Below are 13,750 nucleotides of genomic sequence, written 5' to 3' on the forward strand. Positions count from 1 at the left end.
CTGGATATCTATAAAGACTACTTTAATATAAGTGTCTCTGTACACAATGAAAGAAGCTAGTTAAGAAAATAAAATTAATTTGATAGTGGTACTATACTAAAATATTTCCATCAATGTTATATACAATAATTTTTTATTTCCTAATCTGAACAAATCCTCTTCTGCCACCTCATTGTCACCTGAAAATCTACAAACTGAAGAGATTATATCTGTTTATTTTGTGTCCCACTGTTTATTACCTAACAACACCCCCAAAAAAAGAATGTCCTGTGAAACTGTAATCCTAGATCCATAACAGAATGCCTCATATTCCCTACAACCATGGAAATGACAAACTTACTGGTTATACTGAATGCTAATAAAATCTACGACATCTTGAATCAAAATGGAGGCTTTCAGGCCCTCAAGACAAACTAACCTGAGTAGCTGAAAATGGCATTAATGATTTCTAAACTAAAATTAGATAGATGAATTTCTTTACTTTTATATCATCTTAGAGATCATCTTAAAGATATGATAGATCCTTTCTCCGCAGAGCAAATGGCATGGGTGAACACAGGATTTTTATAAATGATTCTGATGTTCTTCTCCAAAGAAAATAACATCACTGAGAGCTCCCAGAAGACTTGGAGCCATTAAAAGCTGGGATTCCTTTCAATTGGCATCATTCCAACAGAGGCTCAGTGAGAAATGAAACCTCTGCAAATCAAATCTGTTGCAATGTTATTTTTTCCAGAGGTTAATTACCTGCTTCTGCTACACACACACACACACACACACACACACACACACAGAGACAGAGAGACAGACAGAAAGAAAGAAAAGGAGAGGCTGGAAAAGTAGATGACATTCTGTTGTAAGCCTCCTCCAGAAATACTCAAAATGAAATCAAAACAAGTTCAAATTCTAGATACACTCTATGAACGTGCTCTGCTGCTTGACACCTGTCAGTCTATAGTACTATCACCTCACACTATCAGACAGTAATAATTTACTATAAGAAGTCACACTTTCAGACTTTATCTCTTAAAAATACTTAGTGAAATACTTGTAAGTGAAATTATGATATCCAAAAACTGCTTCAAAATAATCCAGTGAGAAGGGGGGAAAGAAAACAGATAAACCAAGATTGTCCATACATTAACTGCTGAAGTAATGAAGGGAACAGGGAGGTTCATCATACCATTCTCTGTACTTCTGTTTATGTTTGAATTTCCCACTAAAAAAAAAAAGAAACTTTCATAGACTCCAAATAACCCATTTAACTAAAAGCATTTACTGAACTTGTTGATGTAGACTATATTATTTATTCTTCCAAATTATTTACCCTCTACTTTCCTTAAGAGGATTATACAGCCTTATCTGTTATCATGCAACTTGCAATGCCACCTGTGGAAGGACTATACATCCCTACCCCACTGACAGTGAGCTCTGACCATATGACTTGCTTTGGCCACTGACATGTGAGCTGATGTGACATACACCATGACTGAGTGAAAGCTTTAAGAGCCATTGTATGTCTCCATCTGTTTTCTTGCTCTTTCCCTCATCCACAATAATGGCACAGCCGAGACACGGGATGCTCCTTGAGCCAGCGTTCCAAAATAAGAAACGTGAAGCAATGCTGCAGTCAATCCACAGCTGACAAGGTGCAGCATAAGCAAGAAGAAAAGCAGTGTTGTAAGCCACTGAAATTTGATAGTGTTGCTATAGCAGCATAACCTAGCAAAAGAGGACAGATACACTTATTATGGAGTAGGTGCAAAAAATAAAATTATAGACTGGTATATTTTTTTTAATGTTTTGGAAGATAAACCAAAAAAAATAACTATTGTTACCTATGAGGAGAGGGTATGAAAACTAACAGGTGTGTAGGAATACTTTTTTTATACCATTTTATATGATTTGAATTTTCTGTGTGTGTATGCGTGTGTGCGTTTAACCTGAGCAGCAGCATTTAGGTAGTTGGATCATTTGGGCCATTTATTTTTCTTCCTTCTGCTTTTCAGTATTAAAAAGTAAAAATATGCCGGGCGCGGTGGCTCACGCTTGTAATCCCAGCACTTTGGGAGGCCGAGGCAGGCGGATCACGAGGTCAGGAGATGGAGACCACGGTGAAACCCCGTCTCTACTAAAAATACAAAAAAATTAGCCGGGCGTGGTGGCAGGCGCCTGTAGTCCCAGCTACTCGGAGAGGCTGAGGCAGGAGAATGGCGTGAGCCCGGGAAGCGGAGCTTGCAGTGAGCCGAGATTGCGCCACTGCACTCCAGCCTAGGTGACAGAGCAAGACTCCGTCTCAAAAAAATAAATAAATAAATAAATAAATAAAATAAATAAATAAAAATAAAATAAGGCTACCAATAATTACTTAAAAATGAATAAGAACTATTCTTGTACCCTTGAAGAACTCAAGTATTAGCTAACAATTTAGCTTTAAATAAAGCCTCCGCCCCATTCATTGTTAATTTTTTTAATGTCCAAGGCTAAATACTGTATATATATATATTTAGGAGTATGACATACGCATTTCTTTTTTTTTTTTTTTTTTTTGAGACGGAGTCTCGCTCTGCGCCCAGGCTGGAGTGCAGTGGCGCGATCTCGGCTCACTGTAAGCTCCACCTCCCAGGTTCATGCCATTCTCCTGCCTCAGCCTCCCCAGTAGCTGGGACTACAGGCACCCGCCACCACACCCGGCTAATCTTTTGTATTTTTAGTAGAGACGGGGTTTCACCGTGTTAGCCAGAATGGTCTTGATCTCCTGACCTCGTGAACCGCCCACCTTGGCCTCCCAAAGTGCTGGGATTACAGGCGTGAGCCACCGCCCCCAGCCTGTTACATGCATTTCTATGAGTTTGCTCACTTTCAGGTTTCAGCAAAGCAATATAGTGTTTTGTATATGGATGGTACAGTTATTAATCTCAAAGAAAATTCTCACAATTTCATTATTTTAGTATGCCAGTTAAACATACAAGTTTGCTCTAGTCACGGGTGTCCAAGGGACAGAATACAGTCATGCGTTCTTAGTTTCTGTTTCTGGTTGGGCCAGTAAAGCCCCTTCTTCATCCCTCTTTCCGTTTTATCACTAGAGACAGAAACTAAAAACCATGGCTTCAGGCTGCTGAAAGCCTAAAACAAAACAAAACAGAAGAACAACAGCATAATAAGGCAGGTTGGACAAGCTTGCTAGGTGTTAAGTTTGGTAAATATGCCTTAACCAGTACTAGAGCAAGGAATCTATTAAGGAAACTCTTATAGGGTAAAATTATAAAGGAGCATTGAAAGAAGGGGAAAAAAGGGGAAAAAGTCTAATCATGACTCTTGTGGTGATAAAACAACACTTGAATGGTTACAGAAATCAAGTTTGATAGAGTAACACTTTACCACATGAACATGTTTTAACTTCAAGAGAGCAATATCTGAACATAGCAGTAACCTGCAAATGACTAAGAACATGTCTGTACTTTTCATCCTAGGATCTCAAAGCACTTCACAAACATTAATTTAACTCTGGTATCACCTGAGAAGTAGTGATATAATAATACATCATTATAACCATCTATCCTGCCAATACAAAATATTTAAATACCTCTTCAGCAGCATTTGCCCTAAGAAGGTCTTGCTAAACAGCCAATAAAACAGGAAATAGGCTGACAGTGCATATGCCACCAACAATCTCTGAAAAGATCAGACCTTCACCCACAAGAACCACTTCCTCTGAGTAAACCACAGAGACTGTACTGGGCAAACCACAACATATTGGCTTGTGTCTGGAACATAGGCAGATAACCCATCTAAAATCTATGGAAGGATATGTCTAAGCACCTTCACAGGATTTCTTGTGTTATTAAGTGTATTTGGGGTATCTGTTACTCTTCTGGAAAACATATAGCCACTTTCTGCATTACAAGATCAATTTCAGGTATCATTCCTTCAGAGGTTGATGAAGTCTCCAGTTTTTTTGTTTTTTTTTTTGAGACGGAGTCTTGCTCTGTCATCCAGGTAGGAGTGCAGTGGCGCAATCTTGGCTAACTGCAACCTCCGCCTCCCGGGTTCAAGTGATTCTCCTGTCTTAGCCTCCCGAGTAGCTGGGATTACAGGCATGTGCCACCTGGTCCGGCTCATTTTTGTATTTTTAATAGAGACAGGGTTTCACCATGCTGACCAGGCTAGTCTTGAACTCTTGACCTCAAGTGATCTGCCCACCTCAGCCTCCCAAAGTGCTGGGATTTACAGGCACGAGCCACCGGGCCTGGCCAGTTTTTCTACAACAAAATAATCTACATTTTTTTGAATCCACAAAAGATCTACAAAGTCCTCTTTGATCTTTTGAGTGTATGAATGTAAAATCAACATTTATATGTAATATTTGACAAAAACTGTAGTATCAGAGCGTACCTTTAAATGACTCTAATGTGTTATATAACACCGAAAGAAAAAGGAGTGTGACAAGCAGCTAATTGAAAGCATTAACTAAAACCAGGCTTTCTTATATAGTTCCAATTTCTGCATGAATTGTTACTTGCAGTCCAAGACAGGAAACCTACTTTTCATTGGCCAGTAGATTTGCTTGTCTCTAGACACTGAGAAGCCACCCAGGCCTGTCATGTGACTGTGATCTCAAAAACCAGGACTCAGCATTTGAATTAGTAAAAGATCCTGTTTTGGTATGAATCTAAACTGCACTGGTGCATGCTAATTCAAGAGGTAAAGTGAGTGTATTTTTTCTTTTACTAAAAGTCAACACTATATACTCATGCAATTTCGGCACAGCCTCTGACCAGGCACTAGCTTCATAGGCTTCTATTGGAGTTAGAAGCTGCCTTACAGCGGTCTTTCCTATATGACTATCTTGATGATTCCAGATATTCTAAGTTGAAAAAGTAAAATGCTCTAAATTTGGCATGTTTGCAAATTCTAATATTACCAAAATACAAAATATTAATATTAGCAAAATACAAAACAAGGACATCTATTTCAATAATTTGAAACTAAATTAGTACCAAAGAAAATATGCTAATAAAATATTCAAAAGGTCTAGTCTTATAGATTTTATAATAATCTAAATATGCACTTTTTCTGTTACAGTGTCTTGTCATTAACAATTCTTGTAAATACAACAGCAAGAAAGTAAAATATTTCAATTTTCACAATATCCATTTTACTGAAAAAAAAATACTGCTAAGCATTGCTATTTCACTAATATGTGGAAATAAGAGGAGACAAAACAATAAGGTAAAAATAAACCAAACATTGAGGAATGTTTTGACCTACAATTTAAGATAACGGACTGAAAAACCACTAGAAAAAATAAGAAACAACTTCCTGATGTATTTCATCATATTGCAACAAGATGATTTTCAATCAAAGGTGGCTAACATTATTTCCATACCCTACCCTTTTGTCATAGAATTGATAACATCTGTTACATTGAGGGTACTCATATTTGAAAGAATTGCTTTGTAAAAAAGCCTTTTAGAACATGAGTCATTGCTTAATTAGTTGATTTGGTAATCATGCTGTTTGTATAAATTTGTTTCATTTGACTGTGACATATCTCATATCCATTCTAAAGACTATCTAAAATAAAAGTGAATCAAAATGACCTTGAGAATCTCTTTACCCATATTTTTGCAGTAGGAGAGCAACTGAGAAAAAGCTAATAAAATATTAAGATAAACAAGTTGATTTTTAGACAATGGATCAACAGAAAGCATACAGCTTGGCTAAGCAAAGAGTAAGGGAAGGGGACCGGAAAGGATAATGAATAACCATCTGAAACATTTAGAATCATAAAAACATAAAATGGGAGGAGAGCATTATTTAGCCTGGTACAGCAAGTACATACAAGTAACAGGACAACTTAAAAGAAAAGTTAGACCTAAAGATCAGGAAAAAGTTCCTGACAGCAAGATCTATCAGATTGCGCTTCAGTTTCCTGAGGAAGTGACAAAAGCTTTATCCTCAAGAGATATTTAAAATTAAAATGGGTAAGGTACTAGAAACTATGCTGTAAGAGAAAAATCCAACTGACTTCATCAAGCTGGAGAGTTACTAAAGGAAAATAGCACAGAAAAATACAGTACAAAGGAAGACAATAATTTAAAATGAAAAAAAAAAAATGGGGACTTGAGAGCCACAAAATCTAGGTTAAAATCTTGGGTCTGCCCTTTCTAGTTTTATAATCTTGACTTAAACTGTATGAGTTAGCTTAAAGTGTAAATGACAGAAACATGATCTGCCCTGTACTGAACTGAAAATATTGTAAATGTTAAAGAATTATACTACTACAGGATATCATTACATACATGATGGTATTTTACTCAAAAGAAGGCAAAAATATAATTTTGTTGATTTAAAAATTTTAATTCACATGGCACTATTTTGAAAACCTGTAATTATTATAAAGGAAAGGAGCATGTCTTCAAATAAAGCTCAGGAACATCATCAAAACCAAGTTTTAACAGAAAAGACCAAAGGAAGTTAAGCTACTATTCTTGAAAATGTGTCATGGTCAATTTCTAGGAAACAAGCAAGTATATAAGAAACATTTCTAATAATGTCAGACAACCATGATGCAAAAGAGTCCCTTCAATTACCTCTGGGAACCAGTATGTTATCTTGTTTCTGTGACCCGTATCAGTTTGGGAAGCAATTCATACCCACCTCTGGATGACATTTAGAAGAGGCAACCACATATGTACAATGAAATATTTTCCAACTGTTTTCCCTGGAATCGCAATGCTCCACAGACAAATATGTAAAATTCGCCATTTATGGATTCCTTGAATGTTCGCCTCAAATTTCATTTTTTTAAACTGAAAACTCAAACTTAGTTAAAAAACAACAACAGCAACAACAAAAAAACCACTGGGCTCGGTGGCTCAAGCCTATAATCCCACCACTTTGGGAGGCCGATGGCTCAAGCCTGTAATCCCAGCACTTTGGGAGGCCGAGGCGGGTGGATCACCTAAGGTCAGGAGTTCAAGACCAGCCTGGCCAACATGGTGAAACCCCGTCTCTACTAAAAACACAAAAATTAGCCGGGCGTGGTGGTGGGTTCCTGTAATCCCAGCTACTCAGGAGGCTGAGGCAGGAGAACCGCTTGAACCTGAGAGGCAGAGGTTGCAGTGAGGGGATCACGCCACCGCACTCTACCATGGGTGACAGAGCAAGACTCAAAAAAAAAAAAAAAGAAAAAAAAACCTACATGTTAACTCAATGGTATATACATGTTAACAACTGGAAACCACCAATGTGTTAAGTAGTATTCCAAGGTTAACATATATTTGTAATGATTTCAAATAAAGCTTCTCCTGTCACCTCACTGAATATGAACATCATATAAATGTACCATTAATCAGGAAGACTACAACGCTGTACTTTCAAAAAAAGTTACTTTAGACTCTGCATGTTGACTCATGTAAAACTGTACAAGTGAATGTACTATTGCATACCTTTATGACTCAAGATTTTATACTGAACTAAAAAGGCAAAGATAAAACTGAATACAAAACTAACACTGTGATCTTTGGCCCCCATTTCAATTTTGTATTTATCGACTGGCTGACTTTACAAGAAAAGGTTACAAATAATTTCACCTTGCAGAGAGATGACTCATGCAACATTGAAAATAACGTATAAACATGAGTAGCTCTTTTTATTAATCAAAACATTATACAGCAATTTTGACAGAAAAAGTATCATTAATGAAAAGTATCATTAATTACTAGGTACAGGCATATAAAGTCACAGGTTTCCACACTCACTTAAAAAATATGCTTAAGTTAAACAGCTTAAAGCTGAATTCAGTGCTTTAAAAAAACTATATCAAAAACCTGTCTTTATCTGTAAATCAAAAACTACAAAATTCATAAGCCCTAGCCAAAACAAAAGTCCATTTATTTCAAGGAAGAACCTTATAACTTTCCTACCTGTACTGTCCCTGAAAATTCAATGTTATAGACACTGGCCTGAAATCATTTACTGAGTCTACTGAAAGGGCATTCTCTCCTCTCTACCTCTCAGAAGAAATTCCAATTGCATTAAGACCCCTAAATTCTCAAGGATACAAGAAAGACATGTAGGAGGATTGGAAACAATTAGGATATATTTTACGACTGAATGCAGCAATCAATGCAGACTAAAAAGCAGCAATCAGACATTTCTACACTTGTCAAGTGCTCATTCTAAACGATGAAAACTACAGACTCCAGGGCTCATAAATTGCTTAGCATTTTTTTAAAAGCTGTTTGGATATACTACATGGAAGTAATAGCTACCATGAACATAATTTGAGTTCAAAGTCTTTTAAAAAGTTTGAGTTTTAGGTTTTAAGAAAAGGGGTGAGGACTGGGGAGTAAAAGATGAAGGGAAAGAGAAGAGAGCAAGCGAATGTGTTGATTTAACTGCAAAATAATAACAGGATGTAACAGAGTTCTGAGTATCCAAAGTGACCAATCAGAGCCTAAACATAGCTGAATTCCATCCCAGCCCCAGCACGTCCCTAACACAAGAATAAAACCCTTATCTTGTTCAGCCATGTGTCGCCTGCCACAAACTGCAAAACAGAACAACGCCCAAAACCAGCTAGTCTGATTTCAACTGAGGATAGACAGACTCTGTAGTCAGAAGCACCACAATGAAAGAACTCCAACTCACACAGCTGGCCTGGTGGTTCTGCACACTCTAGGAAACAAAGCCATACCACATACAGCACTTCAAACTTGAAAGGATCTCTATCTAAAAAGCTACACTGGCGCTGTTAATTTTCCAACAGTTCTAGAATCAGCAAAATATACCTACAGTAAGAGTTAGACACTGCGAAAAAAGGATGAGGTAGGGCTGACAGAAAGCTAGAAACTATTATGTACTCATAACTTTAAGACACCTTGGCAGAGAAGTAATACTAAACCAGTACCTCCAGATTTCACCCCAACATATATTCAAATTAGGAACAACTGCTCTCTTAACAGCTAACGGATGCTTTATATTTACAAAATATATTTAAATGTGGTCAAATAAGAATAATTCTTAAAAAAAAAAGACCCTAGTAAAAAAAATTCCTACGAAACAGATCTCAGCAGTGCTTATTAATTGGCTTTCCAAGGTTTTTTCTTTAAAAAAAAAATATGTAAAATTAGGCAGCAGCACCTGAACCAGTTCTGAACCAGTTCAAAAAACATTAACGCCCAAACCAATTTGCAGATTAATCTTACAATATTCATTTTGTAATCTCTCGTGCCTAGCACAGTGCCTGGCAAAAAAAAAAAAAAAAAGGCTTTCAATAATTTCATACTTATTGAATGTCTATATGCCATCTAAGTTATAAAGGGGATACAAATCTCAACATTCTATTTCCAAGATAACGAGGAAACAAGGAAAATCCCTGAGAAGCAATGCTGAAGAAAAACCATTACTTGAGGGCTTTTAACTCGCTTGTGTGTGGAATGAGTTCGTCCTGTTTCTATAAATTAAACACCTCAGCATCGCAATGAAAACCAACATTACATTAGTTCCTAGTAAGACTTTTGTTTACAGGCTCAACAGAAAGAGCAAGAATTGAATGAACCAGGAAAACAATTATCTCCACACCCGTAAAAGTGATTTCTCAGAAGCAAAACACCCTGAAAGGAAAAAAACGGGGATAAACAGAAGAAAGCAAGATAAGCATTGTCAATACTTATATTAAGTGTATTCTTGGAAAAGTTAAAAATTATTTCATTGAAAATGAAAACCCACTTTGAAAAATACACAAAGAGTAAATATAAATACTTTAAATATTTAACAGACTCTTTTAAGTGAACATTCATGTGATGCTGGAAAGCATCAACAGGAAGAGGAAGTTCTGTTTCTGGAGTAGCTGTTATGGTATGATAATGGAATTTGGCCCTTTTAAAATCAACAAATGAGTCTTACAATTGGGTAAAACTCTTATTAGGAAATTAAGACTACTTTGTGTAGAAGCACTATTGTTGCACTTTTCATCAAAGAGCTTTGGCCCTCTAATTCAGTTACTTGATCTATTTTTTCATGATGTAATAATTCGAAGACTGACGAAAATAAAGCAAGCTGACAAATTTGGGACTAGCATGCAGTGTCATAATTGAGAAATGAAATGTGGTCAAGGAATCAATATGCTTTTTATCCCTTACCCTATAAACATTAGTAACTTAGGATAAGCAAACTGCACATCAACCACGCATGGTCTAGCTCAATTCGCCACCCACCACCCTGCAACACTGGTAGGTGCTATAAAGGACAGACACAGAACTCAACAAATACAGCTGCGCGCTTATACAATGCTTACGGTTTACATCTCTTAAACGCCAAGTGTTTCTGGCAGATGAAATATTTAAATACAAGAATTAAAGGCAAACCCCCTGATTTACCCTCATTTCTTCAGCTCCTGGACATTGCTTCCAGCAAGAACCTGTGATTTACTGGTAATGTCAACATTCTGGAAAGTTATTAGATAATAATTAAACACTGTGCAGGTCAACATCTGACAGAGATCAAGTTCCCAGATCACCACGCAGTAGGCTCGACATTAAGTTCACAAGTAGAAATTCCTAAAATGTAATTGTCTTGAGAACCTACTGCAGGACAGGGCTAAAGCTGATAAATAATACACCAATGCCGAGCCGACTTCAGGCACCGACCTTCACCTAAAATGACCTTCTCCTCTGATTTCCAGACGAGTACACAATCCTAATGCACACTACAGGCGAAAAACCACAATCATGGTTTTGCCTCCCCCTTCTCTGAGAATCGGGAGGGAAGTTTCTCTCCGGAAAAATTACATTTCCAAAAGCCAATCAACTGGATAACTCGGCAGCAACCCCAGGCTAACTGCACAGCTCCGAAACAACCCTCTTTCCTCTGCCTGTCAACTTCGCTGGCCAAAGGCAATCTGCAATCACCGACTCCCCTGCTAGGTCGGGCCCGATTCCGGGAGGCCGAGCGAAGGAGGAATTCATACCAACCTGTCGGTGATAGTAGACTGTGTGCCACTCATTGGGGCCCTTGGCGAGAGGTCCTCCTTTTATCCAACTTGCATTTTACAGTAACACCTCCTCCCCACCCCCAGTGCTCTGGGATCAGGCCCAACTCCGTCAGGGACACAAAAGTCCAACTCAAAACTCCATTCAGTCATCTAGACCATCCGATTGGAAGGGGTCAACGGATGCGGCTTGGAGCAAAACAAGTTATCTCCCAAAACAAATTGAGAAAGCCAGGGAGCGAGTCAGTCCAGAGTGAGTCAAGCTAGCAAGAAATCCTCCAGAAGGCACAAGGATAAACTTCCTCAGAGAGGGAAATCCGCGCGCCGTGGGAAGGGGACCCGGGACTCCCGCCGGGGCTGGGGCGGGATCAGCTCACGGACGGGTGTCGGCTCCTCCTCCGGAGTCTCGGGGCCTCGAACTCCCCGCCGCGGCAAGGGCCGGGGCCCTCCCTCCCGGCTCTCTATCTGGGGCTGCCGGCTGCTCGTGGCTGCAGCGTTGGCCGCGTCTCCGGCCGTCCCGCGCCGGGCTCGCGCGATTCCATGTCCCGGGCCCGGGGCTCCTCCTGTGCTCGCCGCCCCCACCAGGTTCCCGGTGCTGGGACGAGCCGCGGGCGCCGGGGTAGAGGTCCCGCGGCCCGAGGTGACAGGGACCCGGGTCTCTCAGCGCCGCGGACTGCTCCCCATCCCTTTGAGGCCCGGACTCTTCCGCAATCGCCAGAGGCGGCGGCTCCTCCCCGACGCTCCCCGCGAGGGGCGGGAGATGCCCGTCCGGCCCGGCCTGGAAGCCCTGGTCCGGGAGGCGGAGGCGGAGGCTGCGGCGTCTCCCCGCGCAGGGCCGGCTCGCCGGGTTCTGGAGGCCCTCGCGGGCGCGCGCGCAGACAGCCGAGGAGGCCGGCGGCGGTGGGGGCGGTGCAACTGCGGACGCGCGCGCGGGTTCCGGTTCCGGTTCTGGTTTCCCGGCCCTGGCCGCGTCCGGCGCGAGCTCGCGCTTCCCGTCCCCCGCCGACTTTTTTGGCCCCCTCCCCTCTGACTTCGGGAAGCCGCCTCACCCGGGATCCCTCCGCCGTTTAGGGCCGCGCTCCCGCCCTTGAACGGACGCCTCCGCCGGAGCCCGGTTTGGGGGAGCGGAAAAGTAGTCCTACGGGGCAGAGGGAGGTGGGACCCGTGCAGCCCCGGGAGGCCCACCCACCTCCCGCGGCGGCTGGGCCCCTGAGTGCCGAGACGTGCCCCTTCGAGTCCAGTTTGTACTAAGCTTTCACCAGAGACTTCCCGAGAGCGCCCCCCAGATCCCGAGGACATCGTTCTGGGAGGCTCTTTGAAAATTACCAGCCCCCCTTGTCCTGGAAACTTTTATTACTTAAGGCAGTGTACTCTCTCTCCTGTCTTCTGGCTGTACGCGTTCTGCCGGTGCCCGGCCGGCGCCCCTCGCTGCCTCCGCAGGCCCGGCTCACCTGGGCACCTGCCGGCTCCGGGGGGAGAGCGCGGCAGGAGCGGGAGGCGCAGGGCTGCGGGAGAACAGCTGGGGACTGCAGCCAGGGCTTCTCGGTATAAATAATACTTTTAGGCTGTTTCTGCCTTGGCAAAATGAAATGTGTTATTTGCCAAATTGATAAAGCATGGTGCTTTCCATGGCGACTTAACAAGCGTGTTGTGGAAAGAACTGGGAGAAGAAAATGAAGTATATTTATCTAGTAAATAGAATTGCGGTTCTCTCTGAAGGATTCCCAAACGGTTTTTCGGTTTTTTCCCCTACTGGGTAGAGAGCTTTAGATACCCATCTAGTTTTATGATTGAATAATTCAGTATTATGGCAATTTAGGTACCACATATAATACAGTTCTTCAGTTCTGCCTGCAAACGTCTAAAGTGGCTATTCCCTTTATCCAACTACTTTCAGACTTTTGAGCTTAAACCTATGTTGGTGGCAAGGGATTTCAGCCATTTTGTGGAATCCAAGTAGCAAATCAAATCTAATAAACAGTGGATGTGGAGAGAGGAAACAATTACCTCCTAGCAATGATGTTCCAAAAAGTCATTCCGCAACAGTTCATGAAAGGATCATTATCCCCGAATAGAGGCATGAGCTCACGCTGACGTTAGTTAGAACGGGGGGAAAAAAAGGAAAAGATAAACAGAGACCAGAGACGACTCTTTATTGCTCGATTTTTTAGGTTCAAGGCACAGCCAGCTAATTTTGTAATGTTTATTTTTGGAAAGAATAGAAGCAGATTAGCCAAGGCACTTTCCTAATGATGAGACCAGGACACATTGCCACCTGCTGGTGTATCCTAGCATGACAATTCTACCCTGAAGACTCTTAAATGAGTTTACATGTAACTGGAACGAATCCCATTCATATATTATATATATATATACTGACCAAAATGCAAATCTTATCCCCAAACTTAATAAATCTTTCTTAAAAGTACCAAATATCTTATTTTCCCCTATTCTAATAATGTTACAGTGTAAGTGTAAAATTAATTGAACCCAATGACTCATCAAATCATGCATTTTGGAGTTCCTCTCTTCCCTTAATACTTGAGGGAAGCCTCAATACTTCAGCTTCAGGAATAAAACAAACTGGGAAAGTTTCCTAATTCACCTTCTCTTCCTTGCATACAAAACCTCTTGGCAAGCTGCTTTCAAGATCTTTCCAAACTTAAACAGACCCACGGTTCTAGCTGTGAGCAAAGAAGGCATTTTGCTGTGGGAAAGCTTCAGAAGATGGTAAGCAAAAGATTGAATTAA

General features: G+C 40.8%; 1 protein-coding gene across 4 annotated transcripts in view; it reads right to left on the reverse strand.

Moving 5' to 3' along the window:
- Positions 1-11,901, reverse strand: part of ARHGEF12 (Rho guanine nucleotide exchange factor 12) — a 154,489-nt gene extending 142,588 nt beyond the window's left edge. For all 4 annotated transcript variants that reach the window (XM_003253289.3, XM_030794742.1, XM_003253290.3 and 1 more), the window contains exon 1: positions 10,983-11,901. In XM_003253289.3, the coding sequence (XP_003253337.2) occupies positions 10,983-11,014 (32 nt within the window). In that variant the 5' untranslated portion in view covers positions 11,015-11,901. The remainder of the gene's footprint in view (positions 1-10,982) is intronic.
- Positions 11,902-13,750: the final 1,849 nt, after the last annotated feature.

Source organism: Nomascus leucogenys, chromosome 15, assembly GCF_006542625.1.
Source record: "Nomascus leucogenys isolate Asia chromosome 15, Asia_NLE_v1, whole genome shotgun sequence".
NCBI lineage: Eukaryota > Metazoa > Chordata > Mammalia > Primates > Hylobatidae > Nomascus > Nomascus leucogenys.